This window comes from Artibeus jamaicensis, unplaced genomic scaffold, assembly GCF_021234435.1.
Source record: "Artibeus jamaicensis isolate MK-2021 breed Jamaican fruit bat unplaced genomic scaffold, CSHL_Jam_final contig_467, whole genome shotgun sequence".
Taxonomy (NCBI): domain Eukaryota; kingdom Metazoa; phylum Chordata; class Mammalia; order Chiroptera; family Phyllostomidae; genus Artibeus; species Artibeus jamaicensis.
In genome coordinates this window covers 2,647,631-2,671,729 of record NW_026521845.1, presented here as the reverse complement: position 1 = coordinate 2,671,729, position 24,099 = coordinate 2,647,631, and the positions used below count along the sequence as shown (strand labels likewise).

Genomic DNA, 24,099 nt, shown 5'->3' with positions numbered 1-24,099 from the left:
ATGACTGTTTTTATTAGGTCTCTTCATTTCTGGCTATTGCACTGGCCACCGACTTCCTTTTCTGGGCAGTTTTTAGGAGAATACTTTCTTTTTAAAAACGGATTATTATTACATCAAGCAGAAAGCAACTAAGAACTTGTGCTTTGATGCTGGCTGGCCCTGCCCGCTCACCTGCTGACTGCCCTTCCTCCGCACAGCAGGCCCCACAGGGTGGGCCGGGCCTGATGAGCACGCGGGCCAGACCACAGGCCCCGGCCCGGCCCCCAGGCTGTCACTGGGGAGCCTGTGCCGCAGAAGTTAAGTCCACAGACATCCTGTCCCCTGTGCTGACCCAGGCACTTAGCCTCTGCTCTCTCCCCTCCCTCCTCCTCCCTCCCTCCTTACTTCGCCTGCCTCCATGGGTCACGTGTTGTCCTGCTGCCCACACCTTCCTTCCCCCCAAGCCAGTACTTGGCAGAGGTTTCTGAAGTACCAGCCATCTTACGTCCTGTGCTCTGCTGACTCCTCACTGCTGTCATCTGATAACCTTGGGGCCATTCCTTACCCCACAGGTCCCCTGGCTCCTAGTCTTCCTCTCCACCCTAACTCCTTCCTGACCCCAGGTGACTGCTTCCCCATACAGAGGGGTCGGTCAGCCCCTGAGTGTCCCAGGTCAGTGACTTACGCTCTCAGAACCCTGTCTCTCACTTCTGCTGCCCCCACTGAGGGACTCACTTCCCTGGCTGCTCACTGGACACATCCCATTCTGATCACACCCACTGGTCTTCATTCGAAGAGCTCCTGGCCCCGGGTGCCCCCCAACCCTGTCCCTTCTTTTCAGACAGTGAGCCGCTCCCTCTCCGGGTACGAGACCCGTGCCCCCTCCTTCCACCTCTTCTTCCTCATCCTTCGACTGCACGTACTTCGCAGCTTCCCAGCCCAGCTTCCCAGCTTTCTGCCTTGCCCGCTGCCCTGGCGACGGAGCTCTCTGTCGGTGGAGATCAACGTGGGCTTAGGGTTTCCCCTTCCACCTGGGTGCTGAGGAGGACCTCAAAGTCCTTCCTCTCATCCACTGGCAGTGCCAGCCCTTCACCCAAGCCCTTTCTCTCACTTTCAGCCCATGACAGGGAGGAAGAAGATGCCACCCTGAAGAAACTCCCTCCTCCAGCCAGGCACTTACTTACCTCCTCGCTTATCCTGAACCCTTGCCCTCTTGTCTCAGAGGAGAGGAGGTCTCTCTCCCTGTCGGAGATGGACCCCCGCCCTCAGGGTCAGGGCCTCGCATCACCCACCACCCTGTCTTTTTCTCCTGGTAACTTCCCCTCTGCACCCTTCAGGGGCTCCCCTTCCCTTCTTCCTGGCACAGCCAAGCTTCCTGAGAGTTTGCAGTACTTTTTCTCTGCAGTGGCGGCTTCCTAATTCTTCAGCTGGGTGACTGCATGCCCGCCTCCAGTGAGGGGGATTTTGCCTGGGGTGCTGGTGGTCACCCTGCCGGGCACTTGGCAGCCACGGTCATCCTACTTGGCTCCTGTCCTCAGTCAGCCCTTGTAAGAGCTGCCCCCTCCCCACCTCCACCGTGCTGGCTCTTGGGGGTTAGTGTGCTCTCTCCGGAGAATCTGCACTCCTTATCTTGCCACAAAACGGACCGTCCTCGGAGGCTTTAGCAATTCTTCTCCCAGTGGTGACGTCACAGACCAGCAGGTTCCCTAAGCCAGAAGCCAGGGAAGCTTCTCAGATGACCCCACTGGCCCCGCACCCAGGGCCGCCCACCTTTGCTTCCTTTCTGACCTTTGGAAACCTAAAAGCAGAACCACTGCCTGTGGGAGAGGGTGGGAGGGCCAAGGTCATCTTGTCTGCTCACTGGGCCTGCATTTGCCTGAGCACCCAAGGTCAGGATGGACTGTCGCTGTTGAACAAACACGCTGTGCCCTTTCCGACTGGTTTCCTGCTGTCCGAGTGGGCCGTTGTGTCCTTGTGCTTGTAGCTCGCAGTCCTGCTTCATGCTTTTCAAAACCTGCGCTGCTCAGGGAACTGAGAGGCTGCTGAGAAGACTGTAAAAATGGGGCAGGACTTTCCGAGCGAGGCTTCTGCTAGAGTTAATCCTTTGGCTTAGTCAGCTACCTCCGTGCGATAGTCTCTTCTCTCCCGATCGGTGTTTGTCTTCCTGAATGGCTGACATTTGCTCAAGACCGATTTCTAATCATTTCATACTGTCCCTATTATCTCATTTAATTTTAAAAGCACATTAGTAGCATATACCCATTTTAGATTTCCTCTTTTGGGTTATGATCTTTTCCCTACCTCAAGCTTAATTCGTTCTGATGAAACCCTCATCGGGTGAGTATAATTATCAGAAATTGGATGCAAAAAATGTCTGTGATTTTGAGCCCACAAATTAACATTCAGTGTAATAAAACCACATCAAAAGTAGACATGATTATTTAACTAGTTTAATTATACATCCTAACTGGGCATTTTCCCTTTGTCAATTACTTTGTCATGTACTGTGCACTCAACATTTAAAACACTTGCACATGCAATTTGTCATTCAAGTTCAAGCAAAGAAAGAAAAAGAAGGAAAATCCAGATTAGTTGGTAAAGTTAATGCAGATGGACGTGGGGTGCGGTGTGAGAGGCCCACTGTTGTGAGAAACCAGCAAACCTGGAGCACTGAGCACAGAGCTCCAGGCTGCTCCCCTGGCCTCCAGGTCTGGGCTCCCTGCCCGGGGCTCCCTCTCCTGGAGCTCAGGGGCAGGCGAGTCCCCGTGTGTTCACTGAAACTCCCCGTAGAGCTGGTACTTCCTGCCTGCACGGGGTATTCCCTCTTGGTCCTTGGCTTCTGTGCGTGTTGGCCGGACACGAACGTCTCCCGACAGGAGAGGCTCGGATTCTTAGCTGATGCCCCTTCCTTCTTGGAAGCACGTCTGTGGGAGCTTCCTTCAGTTCAGGACCCTGCGTAGTAAATTGGGGGTTGTTACCTGATGACATTGCCTACTTTATTTTTTAGAAAACTTTTAGTTTTGAGATAGATGCACAGTCGGTTTTCAGGAAAACAATGGAGATCTCCTGGACCCTTTACCCCATTCTCCCCAGCGGTGGCATCCAGGAAACTCGCATAAGATCTCACCTCCAGGACCCCGAGGTCCGCACAGCTGCAGACACAGCACCTCTCTGTCACCACAGGGGTCGTCCCATGCCCCCATCACGGGCGCACACTCTTCCTTCCCGCCCCCGCCCCCCTTAGCTCCCCGGCAACCACCGACCCGTTCTTCACCGCCACCACGCGTCTCTGCGAGAGCGTTACATGAGTGCAGTCACGCCGGGAGTACCTTTCAGGACGGACTTTTTCCCTCGGCATCGTTCTCTGGAGATTCAGCCAGGCTGGGGCACACCCCAGCGGCCTGTGCCTTTCCCCGCTGAGCGGTGTCCTGAGGTTAACCCTCCACCGGCCGCAGACTGTGTCGGTGCCGGGCTCGGGCTTTTACAGGTACAGCTGCTGTCAGCGTTCGCGGGCAGGGTTTCTTATAAACACAGGCCTTCCGTTTTCTGGCGCAGATGCCAGGGGTGCAGTCCCTGGGAGCTGCGCGTTTAGTTTTTGAGAAACTTCTGAACTGTTTAACAGAGTAGCTCTGCCATGTTACGTCTCCAGCCGCGGAGCGTGAGCGCTCCCGAGTGTGCGCGTCCTCCCAGCCTCGCGGTGGCGCTGCTTTCTGGGTGAACGCTGCGATAGGTGCGCAGTGGTGCTCACGTGGCTTTAATTTGCATTTCCCTAATCATTACCTAATGATGTTAAAAATGTGTTCCTGTGCTTATTTGCCATTTGTATATCCTTTTCGGTGAAATGTCTCTTCGTGTCTTATGTCCAAATTTGATTTTTTTTTCCTGTGGACTTTTGAGAGTTTTTTTAAATGTATATATTGTAGATGCCACTAGCCCTTTGCTGGTTATGTGTCTTGCAAATCATTTTCCCGGTCTGCAGTTTGTCTTTTCATGGCCTTAACAAAGTTTTCTACAATGCAGAGGTTTGGGTTTTGATGAAAACCATTTTATCAATTTTTCCCCTTCTGGATTTGGGGTGTGTGTGAAATCTAAGAACCCTTTGATTAGCCATAGTTTCTCAAGCTTTTATATTTTTCTTAAAAGTTTTAAAGTGTTGCTTTATTTTTAAGTCAGTGACTTATTTTGAATTAATTTTTCTTCTTAAGATATGAGACTTAGGTCTTAGGTCATTTTCCCCTATTATGGATGATCACTTGCTTCAGCACCATTTGCTAAAAAGCTAACTTTCCTCCATTAAATTGTTTTTGCACTTTCGAAATTGATTGTATAGATTAGTGTCTGTCCATTTTTTTAGTTCTTTGTTCTGTTCCACTGATCTGTGGGTCTCCCTCCCTTCCGATAATACACAGAGTTGTGAAAACTGTCGCTGCATTCAAATCAGGTAAAGTCGTTCCTTCCACTTTATTCTTATTTTTCAAAATTGTTTTAGTTATTCCTAGTTTCCTTGTCTTTCCATTCAACTTTTAGAATAATCTTGTCTGTATCGACCAAAAAGTATTGATAGCATTCTAATAGGGGCTTGATTAAACATATGTATCAATTTGGGAAGAGCTGACATCTTTACTAAGTCTAGCCTTCTAATCCATGAACACAAGATGTGTCTTCATTTACTGAGGTTTTCTTTTGTTTCATCGGTATTTTGTAGTTTTTAACGCAGAGTCCTTTGCATATTTACCTTGGCCTTGCTGAACTCATGCATTGGTTGGGGGAGGGCTTTTTTTTTTTTTTTAAGATTCCTTGGATGTTCTATGGAGACAGTCATGTCTGCTAGTAGGGAGCATTTTACTTCTCCCTTTTTGATCTGTAAGCCTTTGTTTCTTTTTCATGCCTAACTGCGCTGGCTGGACCTCCCTGCAGGACCCGGAGTGGGAGAGGTGAGGGTCGCCTCCTCACTGTGCTCCTGGTCTCAGGGGCAGAGCAGTCTTGCACCAACAAGGTCAGCTGCAGGATTTTTAGACACTCAGTATCAAGTCAAAGAGGTGCCTCCTCTGTTCTCGTTTCGGAGAGTTTCTGTCATGGGTGACTGTTGGTTTTTTGTGAAAAAGCCGACTGATGCAGATAATAATTATCTGATATGATCATGTGATTTTTTTTTCCTTTCACCTATTTCTAGTGTAAGTATATTGATTGATTTTCAAATACTTTAGACTTTGATCCCTGAAATAAAGTCCATTTGGCCAGTGTATAATTTTATATTATATATATATATATATTACTGAATCCAGTTTGCTAATATTTTATTACATACTCATAAGGGATATTATTCTGTAGTTTTTATTCTGTTTGTCTTTTTCCAGTTTTGGTGTGAAGGTAAAAACAGCTTTATAAAGTATCTTGGGAAAGTTTTCCTTTCTTCCGTTTTCTCAGAGAGGTCGTGTGGATTGATGCTGAATCTCCTTCGTGTTTGGTAGAACTCTCCAGTGAAACTCTTCTTGTTTTAAACTTACAAATTCAGTTTTTTTTCTAGTTCTAGGGCTCTGCAATTATCTGTTTGATGTTGGGTGAGTGGTTGTACGTTGCGTCTTTGAAGAATCGGCCCCTTTCATCCAGTCGTGCAGTTTCATGTGTTGACTTGTTCCTGTCGTTGTTTGTTGCCCTCTCGACGTGGCGATGTGCCTGTTTCATCCCTGGCATTGGCTGTTGGTGTCTCCCCCCCCCCCCGTTTCCATGTCAGTCCTCGTACACACGTGGGTGAAGGATGGCCCCTGCGTGTCGGCCCCCACGCTGTTTCCTTCTTCCCGGCAGGGTGGGACGTTGGTGCACAGCAGCCAGCACCAGACTCCCGTTCTCACCCACTCAGCTGTTAAACGCCACCCAAATAGGCACGCGTTAGCTGTCTGTAGCCGGCCTGCTCTGAGTCCCCCGTGACACTGCATCCACCATCCGGTACCCTCTCACGAGACAAGTCCTCCACCCGCCAACGCCCACCAGACTGCTGAGCGACACCACCCAGACACCTAAGTCCCTCTCTGAGGCCCTGTTCCCCGTCTGGGCACCTTGTCAGGACGGTCCCCTGCGGTGTGGGGCTGCCCCTCCCACCAGCTGTCCAGTACCGCCCAGGTCAAGTGTGTGGGGTCCGGGGCCTGGCACAAGCAGGTCTGTGTCTCCATTCTGCATCCGCGTCCTCCGTGCAGCCCCAGACCCCTGGGCCCAGCACACTGGTGCTTGGTTTGTCAGTTCCTATGGAGCCTGCGCTGCTTTTCATGGATTTTTTTCTCTTTTGTGTTTCCGTTTTCAGTTTCATTGGTTTCTTCATTAACAGGTATGATTTCTTCATACCTGTTTTTAAAAGAACAAAAGGAAGGGAATGGACTTCTCAAAGCCCCAAAACAAGTCCACCGGTGTTTTTGCTTATCATACATATTCATATTTCTTTGAACAGTGGCTAGCAAAGGGATTCTATTTATTACAAGAGTAGTTTTCAAGCTTCCAGCAACAAAGGACGTTGTCCCAAAAGCACGGTTTAAAAACCACTGAACTACCGTGTGAGCCAAATACCAAAACTGTGAGAAGGTGAGTCAGCGTGTTCCTTGTTGTTTTCACAAAGTATCGGTACTGCATTTTGTTACATTAACAGATAAGATTTCATTAACCTTTATGATTGTAATCTAAGAATAAATGTATAGCACCTGTTTTAAAATTATTTTTCATGGTCTCTTTTGTTTTTCAGATTTTTTGTTTAAGTTCTTGGTTATTGGAAATGCAGGAACCGGCAAGTCTTGCTTACTTCACCAGTTCATTGAAAAAAAATGTGAGTGACGTGAAGTCGTGGTTTCATGCACATCTTCTCAGAGTACCCTCTCGCTCAGCTTTGCCTGGTGGCTGAATTCTAGTGAAACGTCCGTGCCAGTTAGCTCTGCACTGCCCGGGCCTGAGGCCAGCCGGTGTGGTCGGCATTAACCTTTTATCCCCTGCACCCCCAGGAAACAGTGAGCCCGCCAGGCAGATGGCATCCCTGATTGGAGGTGCAGTGGCGTGTCTCTCAATGGGGGTGTAAGCTGTCAGGGGACTGTGCAGGCCCGTGAGCTTTTAGCTTGTCCTTTCAACCTCGCAGCTCTTCCTCTGCAGACAGCACGCTGCAGCTGGGCTCGGCAAGCCGATGCCGCCTGCCTCCCTCCCCATTCGCACCAATAGTGTGGATTTCTCCAACAAGCCCCTTCCAAGCTATTGCCACACAACACTCAACTCCCCGACACCTCAACAGCTACAGTATGCCTCAGGTCTCGTTCTGGACGTTTGATTTTTGTTTTGTTTACTCTTTTCCTCTTAATCTCTGGTCTCCAAGTTTCTTTTGAGGACTTTTGGCTCCCTTGTATTTCTTTAGAATATTTCTCCATTCAGCTAGTTGAAACCCTCACTCCCTCACCAGTGACGGAGTTGGAGATCTGTCCCTGGTGGCACCAGGGGTCTCCGTTTGGAGCACTGCCACAGGGGATGGGGCGCCTGGCTCTCGTTTATCGTGACCAGGTCCAAACCCAGGTTTCACTGTGTGGGGTTTGTTTTAGGGGTTTTGAGGAAAAGCTTTATTGTCTCTGAGGACAGGGGCTGTGCATGTTGTGTTTAAAACAGTGAACGAGTGCCAGCTGCCCGCCAGAGAAACGAGGGGTTGCAGTGAAGGACACTGTCCATGGCTTTACCCTGGACTGGAGTGTTGCTTGTTTAAGTCAGTCGGCCTGTTTCCATATGGTCCTTAATTAAATGTCTTGTTCTTTTTCTTTTTCAGTCAAAGATGACTCAAATCATACCATAGGAGTGGAGTTCGGTTCCAAGATAATAAACGTCGGTGGTAAATACGTAAAGTTACAGATATGGGACACAGCAGGCCAAGAACGATTCAGGTAGCTCTTTCTCTGACTCAATAAAAATATTGGATCATCACATTTGAAATAATCAATTATGTTCTCTTAATATATGTGCCGTCCCCCAGCCCCCTCACACAGATGTTAGAAACTCCACCTCTGGAAGCTTTAAGACGAGCTGAAAGTCAGTTTCTCCCCACAGAAATCAGTTTGCCAGAGAACCCACTCGCGTCTGTCCTGAGCGAGTGTGTCCACATGTCAGGGCTCGTCTGTTCACAGAGCCAGTGAGGCCATCCAGGTGTGCTGTTGCACATTCCACAGTGTGCTTAGAGATACAAGGCCACGTAATAACACAGGTTTTCTATATTTCACTTTTTAAAGAGAATTTTTTAAAATGTCTTAATTAAGAGGTTTTGTTTTTTACATTAATAGAGTGTGTTCTTGTGGTCACTGGACACCCCACACAGCATTATTCTCTCAACCAGAACTGGTGCTCCCGGCGGTGGCCCTGGGTCACTGCAGACACGGTTCTGTGTTCCGTGGGCTGTAGCTACTAGAGCAGAGGCAGGGCGGTGCTTTAGGTGGGCAGCTGGGACACACACACAGTCAAAACAGAACAGATATTCAAGTTGCAGAATTCGGTTACATAATATTAACTCGCACTGCAAACATTTCACTTAATTATACACTGATTAATTGACATTAGTCAGGTCCATGTTGTATTTCTAAATGCTCAATAATTGTTTGCCTCAAAAGTATTGTAACCATTTTTAGCCACGACCATTCATCTGGATGCACTGGTTAAACATGTGCATTCAACTAGACTTTTATGTCTTCTCACCTCCAAAGCCCCACTGAAATGACTGTAAAATAACTGAGAAAATTTTAATGAAAAAAGGAGAATGCTTAATTGTGATTAAAACATTTTGAAGAGAAATGTTCGAGGTACGTCAGTGTGGTGACTGACTTAGGGAGAGGAAGCTGCATGTGAGAGCGCTGGTCGTGGGGGAGGCCACGCCTTCCTGACCAGACCCAGGACGGGTCAGGGCCTGGAAGCTGCTCTGCAGGAGGGAGGGTCCAAGTGTTCACGGCACATGCACAGTGAGAGGTTCGGTCTCTGAGCTGAAACGAGGTCTTGGCTCCAGGTCAGAAGGCACAGAGGAGGGCCAGGGTTAGGCAAGGGCTGGAAGGAGGGAGACTAACAGAAGGTCTGGGACCCTCACCCTCTTCCCCCACTGCTTCCAGAGTTGCCAGGAGCCAGGAGTATATGTTTCAAGGAGAAACGAGTCCTCTCCACAGAAAAACAACAGCTGCAGAAGGAAGGTCTTAAGATACTAACATTTCCGTTTCCCCAATAAAACAGCCCAGTCTCTGCCCATCCATCTTACAGCGGGGTCTCCCCGAGTCGAAGTCTCGACTTAAATTGCTGCTCACGGAGCACGTTTTCATTCCTCACTCATGAATATAAAGGTCCCAGGCCCACCAGGCATTCAAAGAACATTTCTAAAATAGCGCGAAGTAAAGAAAACAGCAACTTTCCGGGAAGAAACACTAAAACTACAGTATCCTCAGAAATAAGAACAGAGATTGCATTCAAGTAATGAGAGCAAAGTTATATTTTTAAAAGAGCAATTAAAATTATATTAAATAGAGTAGTGATCTAGAAGTTAAACAAGAAATTTGAGATGAAAGGGGACAGACAACATTAAAAAAAAAAACCATGCAGAATTGATTCAGGAATTACAGTGCCTGGCCACTAGGGGTTCCAGAAGACAGGGGCAGAGGAAGCAATCAAAGAAAACTTTCCATTGAAGGGTCATGATTCCAGATGTATTCACCTGCCTTACCCCAACTACGAGTAAGTGAGTGGGAAGGATGTCCAGACGATGGCATGTCCTGTGAAATTTCAGAGCACGAGGGATAAGGTGAAGAAACAGACTCCACGAAGAAAAAGTCACCCATCATTTGGAAGCTAGAAGATACTGAAGCGTTGCCTTCAACACTCAGCATGGAAATCTCTTCTCCAATCCAAAATTCAAAGTGTAACCAAACTCAGGTGTGAAGGTAAAATCAGAATGCCTTCAGACATGCAAGAAGGCGGGTGGAGGTTATCTTAGAAACTTCCGGAACTTGTACTTGACCCAGAAAGAGGAAGATGGGGTCAAGCAGGCAGGGGACCGTCCTGGGCAAGAACAGAAGTGTCATGCAGGGACCTCCTGAGCTGAAGCTGCCAGCTGGCAGCGTGGGCGTGGGGGCGCAGGTGAGCAGAAGGCCCTTTATCCAAGCAGGAAACTGACAAGCTCTAAAATTAATAACTCAAATCATTGATGAGCATTTTTAGAAGTAACAAATACCAGAAAAATGAAACTATAAGATTCTTCAAAGTAAGGATTTTTTGCGTTTTGGGTTTCTTTCCCCAGAGCCCAGAGCATTGCCTAGCACGTGCCTGACCAACATGATTGAGTGATTCATCCAAGAACAAAGGGAGTTCTGAAGGAGAGCGCTCTCCTTGGGGCGGTGGGGGCGGGACTCAGAACAGGCAGGACACAGCCGCGCTTCATTTCCAGCCTCTTAGCGGTGCTTTACTTTAAAACTCCGTACTTGTATTGCTTTGGCCTAAGTAACCTTCGGGAAGACACTTTATACCTCAGAACAGTAACCTTAAAGCTTAAATTTATATACTTGAATAATTTCTGCAAGGAGCTATATATCAAGATACAGTGTTGTAAAATAAATTTTAAAGGTATCTTGGGGAGAACTTAGATACTTCTTTTTCTGGAAACTAGATGGCTGCTGAAGCTAAAATAGAAAAAGGAGGGGCCTCTTAATATGTGTGGAAAAGAGCCCCCTCCCCCCACCAACAGCCCCCCCTCCCATCCTGGCCCGGCTGCCCTTGGCTGCCCTTGGCTGCCCTCTCTCTCAGCCTGTGCCCTGTGGTAGTGAACCTGATAATGGGAGAAAGGGGGCTTCCCTCACACCCTGCCCTGGAGGTAAAGCTAAAACAGCAAATTTAAAAACGGCTGCCTTTTCGACATGTAAAGCAACCGTGGGTAGTCCTGGGTTTCCCTGGAAGTTCAGCGGTTTCCCCAGACGTGGGGTTTATCGCAACTCTCCAACACCAACTGGGTGCCCCACAATTCAGTTCGGTTCTGACCCCACCTGGAGTCAGCTTCAGCTTCCCCCCCAGAGTAAGGGCTCCATCCCACAAGACTGCCCCCACTAATGGACCCCAGTCCCAAATGGGGTGCCTAGGCCACCCTCACTTCTGCCCAGCAAACTACAGATTTAGGGGGTTCCATACCGCCCCCCACAAGGCTTTGGTGGATTATTGGAACAACTCACAGAACCTAGGAGAGCACTGCGTGTGCTGTTACCAGTTGATTCTAAAGGATGCGGTTCAGAAACCGCTGAATGGAAGGGATGCATGGGGCATGGCGTGTGGGCAGTGAGGGCTGAGGCCGGTGACTGGACTCAAGTCCACCACTGAGCACAGTGGGCCACACAGGCTTTGACGAGGAGTCGCTGCTCTGGGGAATGGAGTGAGGGACACCAGTGGCTGTGGGGACACCAGTGGCCGCGGAGACAGGAGCCCTGGGCAGCTGCAGAGGTCCTGGCCAAGACCAGGCCGTGGGATGGGGATGGTGCTGGGAAGACAGGCACAGTGTGCGATGTGGCCGCACAGGGCCCAGCCAGTAGGTCCAGTGTGGAGAGGAGTGAGAGAAGAATCAGGGCTAAGGAGATTTCCGGCAGGTTAAATACCTGCTCTGCCCTCTCCCGCCAGGAAGGGCCTGGAGCGCAGGAACCAGAGCCTTTCTTACAAACCTTAAGTGTATACTCTGGTTTCTCTTCAAATCGTATAAATCTTTCGCCTTTTACAAACCTTAAGTGTGACTTGTTCCCCGGGTGGTCACGTGGAGGTGCTGGGGCAACAGTTGGAGCTTCCAGATGTAGTCTGAGGTGAAGGTTAAATCTGAACCGAGACCATTCATGTAAGAGAAAACCGAGGACTCAGCCCGGGGGGACCGGGGTACACCCAGGGCAGAGTCAGAGTGCTCTGGAGTTGGAGAAGCCGCAGCTGGCGAGAGGAGGAAGGCCAGTAGATGGGGCTGCAGAAGCTGGGCCAGGAAGGCGTCCCAGAGTGCAGAGTGACATAAGGGATGAAGACCAGGAATGCCCCTGGGTCCAGACGCGCAAAGATAGGTGACCTCGACCGGCTGTTCCAGCCAAGGAGCGGAGATGGGCACCAGGTGGGAGGTGAGAGGGAGGAGGCAGCTGGTGAAGCCAGCTCCTGAGAGCTCTGTGCACAGGAAGAGCCATGGTCCGGTGGCTGAAAGAACTGGGTGTCCTGTTTTTTTTAAGATGAAAGACCCCAGTACAAATTTTATGATGTTATTGGGAAAAGACGAACACGAGGGAGATTGATGATGCAGGGGAGAGAGTGTGTAAGCAAAAGAGAACAGTCCTGCAGAGTGTGGCCGACCAGAGCGCCGAGGGACTCAGCTGCGATGGGAGAGGAGGGCGGTGGGGTGAGGACAGGGCACGGGGCTCTGGACTCGTGGTTCCCACCTGGGGGCCTCCTTCGCCCTTTGCCGGGGCCGCTCTGCGGGGGCAATGGGGGTGATCAGAAGTCCCAGAGGGAGCAGAGTAGGACTGCCCAGGGCTCGGTGCCACCTCGGGTGCGTGGTGGCTCCTTTCCCGCCTGCAGAAGACTCACGCTCCTTGGGAGTTCTCAGAGGACTCACGAGGTCTGCGGAAGACCTTCATCCTCCTTCTAGAGGACGTACTTGTCCCAGCCTAGTGTCCCCACCTCCCTGTCGTTTCTGCGCCGTGATTTCAGACAGAAGAAGCTCCTCATACGTATGTTTACATGTGTTTGAGTCACTTTTTTTTTAAGGGGAAGGGAGGGAGAAAGGGAGAGAAACAGCATCAATATGCAAGAGAAACATCCATCGGTTGCCTGTCACATGTTCCCCAGCTGGCGACTAGCACGTGCCCTGACAGGGAGTCCAACTGGCGACCTTTCGGTTCGAAGGCCAGCACTCAGTCCACTGAGCCACATCAGCCGGGCTGAGTCGTGTCTCTTTTAAAGCAACATTTGCCCCTGCGTTGCAGTTTGCAGAGCAAACATGGATGCTTTGGTGCGGAAGAGGGTGCTCAGCAGGGAAGGACCTTGATTAGCTGAAAGTAAAAGCTGTAACTCTTTCAGGTCTGTGACCCGGAGTTACTACAGAGGTGCCGCCGGGGCTCTCCTCGTTTATGACATCACCAGGTAATGCAGACCCCCCCAAACTCCCCCACACACACACGCCCCCAGTGGAAGAGGTGCCGGGCTGCCCCCAGCTGCCCGCGACGGGTCCAGGCACATCTGCATGCAGTGTGTGCTGTGTGTGCAGGGGGCCGCCCAGCTGGGAGTGGGGAAGCCCCTCGGCCCTTTCATTTGGGGTCTTGGAGGCTTTGGACCAGCCTCTGCCACTGCTGTGCCGTGTAAAGAAGTATCTCCATCAGCATTTACCTAGATAAGCATCATTGTGTTTCTCAACAAGATGCTTTGACACTCTCCCTAAGGTTCACCAAGTGAAGCTTCACATGCGGTAAATTATTGGAACTACTTGACATTGACCGAGGTTGAGGGCACAGGCTGTGGGCTTAGATGGCCTGGCCGCCTGTCTCAGTGCTGGGCTGCTGGTGGGGTGATGTCCTCCGGCACGGTGCCCCGGCTGCCTGGACTCTAGTGTCCTGGTCTGCAGAACGGGCAGTGGTGACTGCGGCACTCGTGGGCTACTGGGCAGGCACGCCGGGTGGTGTAGAGCTCTGGACACTCGTCAGGATCTAAGGCGGCACTGCCCTCTGTGTCACCATCACCCACATGTCACAGTGAAACAACAGCAAAAAGGCAGTTCCTTGGTCTCGCCCGCCCCATTTGAGGTGCTCGGGAGCCACATCCGAGCAGGTTACAGAACATGGCGGTCCTGGCAAAGGTCCCATCAGACAGTGTTGGCCTCGGTGTTCGCTGCGGGGCCTTAGAATCCTGTCATCTAAACGGCCCCCCAGGGGCTCTTTCTGGGTAGGAACTGGCCCCACTAGAGGGCATCACCCGGCTTCTGTGACACACACCTGAGTGGGGACGAGGCCCCCAGCCCAGACTGCCCCACTTGCCCAAGTCCTGAGGGGCTCCGCCTGCTACAGTGCGGAGTCAGGAGGCTGTCACGGTGCCAGGAGGGGGCGTCTGTCCTTGGCTGTGTGAGGGCTGGGAACGGCAGGTCTGAGAAAAGACCTGGTCGCGTCCTGGCTGTGTCACTGGCTGCCCCGTGACTTTGGGTAACCTGATTAATCTCCCTGGGCCTCAGAGTCTGTGTCACAGAGGCCGCGATAAATTCCCACGAGACAAAGTGCCAGCGCATCGCACGGAGTGATCGCTCGATGGCAACAATTACCTGTTAGATCTTGTGTTTCACATCCTACAAGCTCAATAAATATTTGTAAATCTAACGAAGGACCTTTGTTTCCTTTTGCACCTTGATTGGGCACACAGAAGACGACAGAATACCTGATTTGCTGTCTCGTTTTTCTGGAAACAACAGAGCCAAGGCGGGGGCACTGTGTACACTGGGGTCGTTCAGTCTGTCTGTCTGAGTCGCTGTGAAGGTTGCCAGCATTGCCCTGCGTGTTTGAAAGCAGTGTGAGTAGTGTGAATGACCGGAAAGAGTTGCTAGTGTTATAAAATACATGTATTATTTTCACAATCTTGTATTATGCAGCCGCGAAACCTACAATGCGCTTACTAATTGGTTAACAGATGCCAGAATGCTAGCAAGCCAGAACATCGTCATCATCCTCTGTGGGAACAAGAAGGACCTGGACGCAGATCGCGAGGTCACTTTCTTAGAAGCCTCCAGATTCGCTCAAGAAAACGGCAAGTGACCTTTGACCTGTTAGTGCTGTTTGAGTGGCAGATTTGGGGGTGATGACATTGCTTTCAGCTCAGAATAGCTACTGGCGTTTTGAGATTAAACTGTACTTAGGATATGCAGGCTGATTGCCTACTGTGAATGGAGACTTAGCATATTTTCACAATATTGCATTCTGCCTGTAAGTTACTGTAATGATGAGAACAAATGCGTTACTATTGTGTAACAACGTTCCAGCCTGGTGTCTCCGGATGTGACAGGTCTTGGTTTAAAGTGAAATTGACAGCACAGTTCTTAAAGACTCTCGTCAGATGATGTCATCTTTTTAACGTAGTTTGCGGGTAAGATAGTAAAATATTAGATCTAAATAGAAAGAAGCAGTAGGAGAAATATGGGGCTTAGTGGCTTTATCTTGGCCCCATTAAATTTAAGTTGGAGCTGCCTTTGAGACCTCTCCGAATTCCATGTAGAATACACAAGATTTGCACGTGAAATTAGCGGTTGCTTCCAGGTAACGGAATGATAGGCATTCAGATATTTTAAAGAACTTTAATTTCTAGAAACAACCAAGAACTAAAATAGCCCGATACCCATTTTCAGTTCAACTCTAGGACGACCAGACTATATTCTTGCACACTGACTGGCTTTCTGCTGGGAAGGTAAATATGAGGGGACACAGGAGCCGCCGTACGTGTGTGAAGAAGCCATTTAGAAATGCAGAAGTATAGAATGTAGCAGCTCAGGAGCTCAGAGGTCATGGAAGGCACCGCTGTTCTACCGGCGAGGGAGCTGGGGCCTGAGGCTGAGGGTCGTCGCCAAGGTCGGGGAGAACCGGCCTTGCTGCCAGGCCGCAGCTGCTCTGGGGGACAGGAGGAGCGTTGATTCTTGTTATAAGACCTTTTCATAGTCAGAATGACAAACAGCAGTACAGTCCCCCCCAAAATGTAAACGCTTGTACATTATATTTGGGGTGACATACAGCTTATGGGAGAAGGACGTTGGTACTTCATCTTGGGTGGGGAGCTGGGCCATCTCAGCCAGCCTGCATTCTCACCAAGAATTGCTGCTCACTCCATGTCCTCCACAGATTTCGGTGCTGGTACAACATACTGGTACTTTTCACAGAAGTCTAGGCTTCTGGTAACATTTAAGAACACATAGTGACAGCCTCGGCTGGTGTGGCTCAATTGGTTGGAACGTCATCCCGTACTTGAGAGCTTGCGGTTCGATTCCCCACTCTGGGCATGAATAGGAGGCAAGAACTGATACTTCTCTCTCACATCAGTGTTTCTCTCTCTTCCTTCCTCTCTAAAAGCAATGAAAAAATGTCCTTTGGGCAAGAATGCAAATAAATATGTATACATGTGTGTATGTATTTATTGGTTTTATATTTGCAAAAATGCATGGTTTTAAGTAATAAGTTACTGAAATTTCACCTGCTACTTTAGGATAATACAAAACAGGCTGTTGGTAATTGAATAATTATGATTGGCTTCTAAATATGGCTTTGTACTGTGTTTGATGTCAATTTTAGAACTGATGTTTTTGGAAACAAGTGCACTAACGGGGGAGAATGTAGAAGAGGCCTTTGTACAGTGTGCAAGAAAAATACTTAACAAAATTGAATCAGGTAACCTTCATTTATTGAATCCGTCTACTTTGAACGTTTGGGGTGTTGCCAGAATCTGGCTCTTGCAGATAATGCTGCAGCAGTAACCCTTGTGTACATCCTTTCACACGCGCGTGTGTGTGGAGACCGCATTCCCAGAAGTGGAATTGCTGGGCCACAGAATGTAAGTGCATTCGGAAAACACGCACAGGCCGTCCGGTTCCTCCCGCCAGCCCTGCAGCGGTGCGCCGCCCCACTGGTGATGCATGCACGTGCTCACTGCACTCAGGCCCTGCCCACAGCAGTCTCACTGGACTCGGGTGTAATTTTACCAGTCTGTTTAGGGGAAAATGATACCTTTGTAGTTCAGTTGTACGTGAATTTACCTTTGTGTACATAATATATTCACGTAACTCCAAACTGCACAGAAAGCGTCACCCTCCACTGGCCCCGCCCTGCCCCCTAGCCGTGCAGAACTCCTTGGTGAGGTCAGCCATTGCTGTCAGTTCCTCAGGCACCTTTCAAAGCTACTTTGTGCCCAAGCAAGCAAACACCGATGTCCATGTTTTCCTTCTTTAGTAAAAACAGTGGTGTATGCACACCGCATTCTGCACTTGTTTTTCTTTTTCAACTTACTATATTTGGGGGATCACAGAAACATAAAAACTTGTTTTAAAAGACTTGTTTGTCCCTCAGGTGAGCTGGACCCAGAGAGAATGGGCTCCGGCATTCAGTACGGAGATGCTGCCCTGAGACAGCTGCGGTCGCCGCGCCGAGCACAGGCCCCGAGCGCACAGGAGTGTGGCTGTTAGAGCAGCCGGGGAGCGCAGAGGTAGGTGCCCACGTGCAGAGCCTCTGCTGGCCCTCAGCCTCCTGCTGCGTTCGCTACCCAGAGATCCACACATGCTCTATGTAAAGACCCTCACTGCTGTTTGCTGCTACATTATGGAAAGGGGAGGTGACTGCATCATTAAATGTTAGGCATTCTCCATTGGAATTTCCCATTCTTCTCAAGCTCACATGGAACACTCGGCAAGGGAGACCAAATTCTGGGCTATAAAACAGTTTACCACATGTAAAAGAACAAAAGTCATACAATGTCTGTTCTCAGACCACAGTGGAATTAAACTAAAAATCAATAATAGAAGGATAGCTGGGAAATCCAAAATACATGGAGATTAAACAGCATACTTCTAAATAACGTATGGGTTAAAGCAGAAATCTCAAGAGAAATTTAAAAGTATTTTAAACTAAATGAAAATCAAAATATAGCATCAAAATTGGAGGTGGGTGTAGCAAATGCGGCACTTAGAGGGAAATTCATAGCATTGAATACATATATTGAAAAGGAAGAAAGATCTACATACACTCACTTATATGTACACTATAGAAAACTAGAAAAAAGAAGGCAGAAGAAATGAAATAATAAGAATTAGAGCAGAAATTAATTAAAAACTAAGAAATCAGTAAAAAAAAATTAACAAAACCAAAGCTGGTTCTTTGAAAGATTAATAAAATCAGTAAGCCTCTAATCAGTCTAAGAAAAAGAAGAATGCAGGTTACAAATATCGAAAAGGAAAGGGGAAAGACCACTCTGCAGATCCTGTGGACAACTCTAAGCCAACAAAGTTGATAACCTACCCGAAATAGACCAATTGCTTGAAAGATACAATTTGTTAAAACACACAAAAAGGAATAGACAATTTGAGTAGGCGGATATCTATTAAAGAAATTGAACCAATAATTAACAACCTTTGAAAACAGAAAGCACTAGGCCCAGATGGGTTCACTGGTGAATTCAACCAAACATTTAAGGAAGAAATTATACTGATTTTCACAGTCTCTTTCATAGGATGGAAGTAGATGAAATACTTTCTGACTTACTCTATGAAGCCAGCATTACCCTAATTCCAAAACCAAAAAAACACATTACAAGAAAATTACAGACCAATATCTATGATGAACGTAGATGCATAAATCCTAAAAAAAAATAATATTAGTACATCAAATCCAACAATGTATGAAAATAATTGCATACCACCTCTAAGTGGGATTTATTCCAGGTATGCAAGGTGGTTCAACATTCCAGAAGTAATTAATATAGTCCATCACATCAACAGGCTGTGGAAGAAAAATCAAATGATCATGTCAAGAGATGCAGAAAAATCATTTGACAAAGTCCAACTCCTATCCATGAGGAAAATTCTTGGTAAACTGAGAATAGATGGGAATTCCCTCAGTTTGACTAATATCTACAAGAAAACCTACTACTAACATCACACTCAATGGTGAGAAATTTGAAGCTTTCTCACTAAGATCAGGGACAAGGCAAGGAGGTTCCCTCCCACGACTCCTTTTCAACTTCATGCAGAATGTTCTAGCTAACACAATAAGACAAAAAAAGGGGACTATAAGGTATACAAACTGGAAAGGAAGAAATTAACTTGTCTTTGTTTGCAGGTGATGTAATTATCTGTGTAGAAAACCCGAGGGAACCCATGAACTCCTATATAAGTGGCTGTGTAGCACACTTGCAGGATACAAGGTGAACATGCAGAGTCAGTCACTTTTCCAGATACCAACAATGAACAAGTGCAACTTGAACTTAAAAACACAACCCTGGCTGGTGTGGCTCTGTGGATTGAGTGCCAGCCTGTGAACTGAGGGTCACCGGTTCAGTTCCCAGTCAGGGCACATGCCTGGGTTGTGGGCCAGGTCCCCAGGTAGGGGCATGCACAGGACATCCTAACAATGCACCTCTCACGTACCGATATTTCTCTCCCTTTCCTGCTCCCTCCCTTTTCCTCTCTAAAAATAAATAAAATCCTTAAAACACACACAACATCCAGTACCATTTTTGTTAGCATCCAAAAGAAGGACACTAGCTAAACATACTTAACAAAGCAAGAGCTATTTGTGGAAAATCAGACTGATTCTAACATGTATGTGGAGGGGCACAAGACCCAGAATGGCCAGCACGATCCTGGAGGAGAAGAGCAGAGTTAGCAGACCGTCACTACCCAACTTCAAGACAGTATAACCATAAATCAAGACAGAGTGGTACTGGTGAAAAAATAAGATGAACAGAACAGAGAGTCCAGAAGCAGACCCCATAAACACAGCAGCCGGTCTTCCGTGGAGGAACGAAGGCAAGACAGTGGAACAGGGACAGTCTTTTCCACAGATAGTGCTGGGACAACCGGCCGTTCACATACCAAAAAAAATGACGTAGACACATCTTCCACCCTTCACAAAAATTCATCCGAAATGGATCACAGACCTAAATGTTAAATGTAAAACCATAAAAGTACAGGATGAGATAGGAGAAACATTAGATGACCGAGGGTATGATGATGACTTTTTACATACAACACCAACCAGTAAGCTAGACTCCATTACAGTTTCTTCTCTAAAAGACAATGTCAAGATAATAAGAAGGCAGGCCACAGACTGGGAGAAAATAGTTCCAAGAGACATATCTAATAAAAGACTGTTGTGCAAAATATACCAGGAATTCTTCAAACTCAGTAATAAGAAAACAAGCACACCAGTGTTATGTTTTTATTGATTTGGGAGAGAGAGAGAGAGAGACATTGATGTGAAATAGAAACATCAGTCAGTTGCTTCCTATACATGCCCAGATTGGGAATTGAACCTGCAACATGAGTATGTGCCCCAACTAGGAATCAAACACACAGCCTTTTTGGTGTACTGGACAGTGCTCCAACCAACTGAGCTAGCCATCCAGGGCAACAAGTGACCCAATTTTAAAATAGACCAAAGACATTATAAAACACCTCACCAAAGAAGACAGAGAGATGACAATAAGTCTATGAAAAGATGCTTCACATCATATGTCATAAGGGAAGTGCAAATTAAAATAAGTCAGCACTACTACGAACCTGTTAGAATGGCCAAAATTCAAGACACCGACACCACCAAATGCTGGCGAGGATGTGGAGCACAGGACTCTCGTTCATTGCTGGTGGGAGTGCAAAATGGTGCAGCCACCATGGAAGACACTGGAATTTTCTTACAAAACAAGGTGACTTACTATGTGATTTAGCAGTCTTCCCCCTTGATATTTACCCAAAGGAGTTGAACACTTACGTCTGCACAAAAGCCTGCACACAGGTGTTTATAGCAGCTCTGTTCCTAATTACCAAAACTTGGAAGCAACCAAGATGTCCCTCAAGTAGGAGAATGGATAAACTGTGGCACGTCCAGACAATAGATTATTCACCACTAAGAGGAAATGAGCTATGAAGCCTTAAAAAGGCTACGTACTGTATGATTCCAACAGTACGACACTTGGTAACAAGGCAAAACTATGGAGATGGTAAAAAGATCAGTGGGTGCCAGGGTTTTGGGGAGAGAGGGATGAGGAGCCAGAACACAGATCAGTAGGGCAGCAAAATACTCTATGTGATGTCATGGTGATACACCCATCATACACTTGTTCGAACCCATAGGACGTCCAACAGCAGGAGTGACGTAAACAGTGGACTTGGGGCGATGATGTGTCAGTTTAGGTTCATCGGTCGTTAGTGTTCCACTGTGGTCAGGATGGGGGGGGCGGGGCGCTGTGCGTGTACGAGGGCAGGGGGTACATGGGAAGTCTCTGCTTTTCCCTCAGTTTTGCTGTAAACGTAAAATTTCTCAAAAAAGTCTTAATAAGTTTTTAAAAATCCTAAAACCACCACACCAATACCACCATAAAAAGTTGTGGCTAATAAGCTAAAATAGGAATTAAAGTGGAATACAATACATGCTATAAATAATCCAAAGAAGGCAGAAAAAAGAGGGGAGTAAAGAACAGATGGGACAGACAGAAAACAAATAGCAAAAGGATAAATTAAACTGAACTTTACCATTTTTAGGAAAAAAGTTGTATGTTCTCCTTGAAAGAACTGGAAGCCCTTCTACACTTGCTCAGGAAGAAAGTGGGGGCCGTTTTGGTGGGAGACAGCGACGTCTCTGCCCTCAGGTCGGGGAGGTGCCTTCTGGGGCTCCCGGAAGCCCAGGTGCCTGCTGCTAAAGCGGAAGGCTCATTCAAAGAACTTGCACACAGATTGTAACGTTTTAAAGCCCCCTCTCTCTTCCCATTTACCACGGTGGACTTTTCACGTACAGCCAACATTATCTAAAAGGTGTGACGTTTAACCGAAAGTGGGAAGTATCCCCTGCTCCCTTTGGGGTTTTAAGCTGTGTTTGTACATTTATGGATGTGATGTTTCTAACTTCTTCTCGCTGTTTTTTAGGTGATCATACAGTGGTGTTTGGGACCCAGTTTTCGGAGGTCGAAGAAGTTTTTTACCACCACCTTTTTCTACTTTATACAGAAGTAGATCTCTGTCCGGGGGCGGGAGGGGGGAGGTTTGGGTGTTATGTGTAAGCTAGTGAGTGTGGCTCAGCAGATCACGTGGTGACACTCCTTCAGTGGACCGCACCGTGGGATGTCTACACGTGTGTAAACATGTTCCGTTCCAGTGTCCTTTCGCCTCCGGTTCAGACCCTGGCCCACACTGTATACACTCCAGCCCTGCGACTCTGCAGCTTGGTGTCTGACCTCGTGGAAGGTCACACGAAATGCAGTCCCGTGTTTTATTTCCGCTAATCATGCGACCTGAGATCTGTTGGCCCAGGCGTGCGGTCCTCAGGCTGGTTAAGTCGTTCCCACTCTGGCGTCACTGGCCAGCACGGTGCTCGCTCGGTTCTGTGCACGGTCCACGGGGTGTGTGTGTGACCCCACCGACACACTACACAGTCGTTGCTCACGTAGCAAAACAAAATCTAAAGTGTTCTCCTGTGAACTTGACCCTGTCCAGCAATCTGCTGATGTCCAAGCACCTGCATCAGGATCACATCAGTAAGCGCAGCCGGCAGCTGCTGCCCCAGGCGCCGTGACCAGCCCCGCGGACTCGGCACCATCCTCCACGCTCGCCAGGCCGCCGGCCCGCGGGTCCCTATCGGCGCACGTGATGACAGACCCGTCACCTGGCTGCACTCCCGGTCTGGTCTTCCTGCTAGAAAACCCTCGGTTTGCTCCTGTGCTTTTTCTGGGGTCACTGCCTCTTTTGTAAGCCTTTTATTGTTTCGTGTTCCTCTGAAGGAAGCCCACTAAATCAAGTTAACAGTAAAGGGATACCACTAAGAAATTCTGTATAGCTTTTGCTGAATACGTAAATGCCTTAGGACAGTTATCAAGTCAACACATTGTTAATTCACGTGAGGTTTATTGAAGTATAGTATGTATTGTATTGCAAAGACTTGTTCTAATATTTTAAAGTGTCAATGCAAAAAATATATAATACAACTTCTCTGTAAAATTGAAATACAGCATTATTTAAGGCTGAAAAGTTAACAAGTATGCTTCACCTCAGATGCGTTCTTCCACTTGACTCTTTAGCTGCAGGCCGACTGGTAAGTTTCATTTTCCCATCAGCAGCAGGCGGCACTACCAGCGCCAGGAAGTGACGTGGATAAACTATCAGTATGTATCTGTTTTAGATATTTTAATTCTGCTTTTAAAAAGCCTTGAGTATTTTACTTTGAAAAGTCAGAATATGGAGCAAATCCTCAGACGGAACCACTCCTCGGACCTCTCTGGACGAACGAACGATTCATTCCGTGTCCCGTTTATGACGGTTTTGCAAGCTGCTCTTTGAACAGCTTCCTGCATGGGCGAAGAGCATGTCCATTCCACCACATCAGTTTACTCATACGCAGAAGTTTTTTAAATAACATGAATGTTCAGTTGACTTATAAATGAGCCTGTTAATTAAACCATAGATAACCGCACAGGAATTCCACATCCTTTGACCAATAAAAGTTGCTGGAGAACCAAACCATGGCAGTTCTTAAAGTCTTCAGGGGAAAGGAAGAAAGGGGGTAATTTTGTACTACCCGTCAGTGCCATGTTTTCCAACACCACCGGCCAATTCCCTGGGTCTCCAGGCACCAGCTGGGTGCCCTGCAGTGAGTTCCACACGGTCCACCTGGAGACAGTATCAGGTCCCACAGATTGAGCGCTGAGTCTGCTGTGCGTGTACACACACATAAAACAGACGCCAATCGCAAGTCCAGGTGCTTCTGTCCAACTGGCCATAAAGCTGAGGTTCCCACACCCCCTTCCTTGGGTTCCTTTAATTTGCTAGAGTAGCTCACAGATACTTGCCAGTTGCAGGAAGACAAGCAGCAGGCAACGTTCCAGCCATCAGTGTTACATTAGATTAGAAATCACCAGCCTGCTCCCCACCCCCACCCCACGAGCCCACCCACGTTTTGCTTCCCCCACAGGCATGCACCTCCCAACCTCTGAGGGTCCCCGTGACACTCAGTACCCGGGAGCAATGGGCAGTGGAGGCTCCTCCAGGCCAAGCCCTGACCCTGCCCCGCAGAGGCCCAGCCCAGGGAACCGAAGCAGCCCTGCCCAGACTCTCCTGTTGCTTTCTCCGCCCTCAGCCCTTCCTCGTTTCACTATCCCCAGCCTTAATAAGTGCACTCTCAAGATCGAGAAAAGAAAACACTGCTTACTGCTATAAAGTAATGTGATCGGCGAATCTACATGTGTGTTGTTTTTGATTACGAAGGTGTTCAGTCAGCATGCACAAGTATGAAGAAAACAACACATGAGCCTCTTTCTGGTTAGCTTCCACAACTGTCTCCATGACGCCAATCTTGTCTCATCTTCCTCTGCCTCAGTTTTTTCTGCCGTAGTATTTGCAAACATCCAAGGCTCCTT

At 48.1% G+C, this 24,099-nt stretch overlaps 1 protein-coding gene across 2 annotated transcripts in view; it reads left to right on the top strand.

Moving 5' to 3' along the window:
• Positions 1-23,203, top strand: part of RAB4A (RAB4A, member RAS oncogene family) — a 32,363-nt gene extending 9,160 nt beyond the window's left edge. The window contains exons 2-8 of one of the 2 annotated variants that reach the window (XM_037144108.2): positions 6,710-6,790; positions 7,763-7,877; positions 13,045-13,107; positions 14,597-14,751; positions 16,281-16,376; positions 17,052-17,187; positions 21,617-23,203. In XM_037144108.2, coding sequence (XP_037000003.2) covers positions 6,710-6,790; positions 7,763-7,877; positions 13,045-13,107; positions 14,597-14,751; positions 16,281-16,376; positions 17,052-17,167 — 626 coding nt within the window. In that variant the 3' untranslated portion in view covers positions 17,168-17,187; positions 21,617-23,203. Of the gene's footprint in view, positions 1-6,709; positions 6,791-7,762; positions 7,878-13,044; positions 13,108-14,596; positions 14,752-16,280; positions 16,377-17,051; positions 17,188-21,616 lie in introns of those variants that run through there. The other variant, XM_037144109.2, reaches the window with a different exon arrangement.
• Positions 23,204-24,099: the final 896 nt, after the last annotated feature.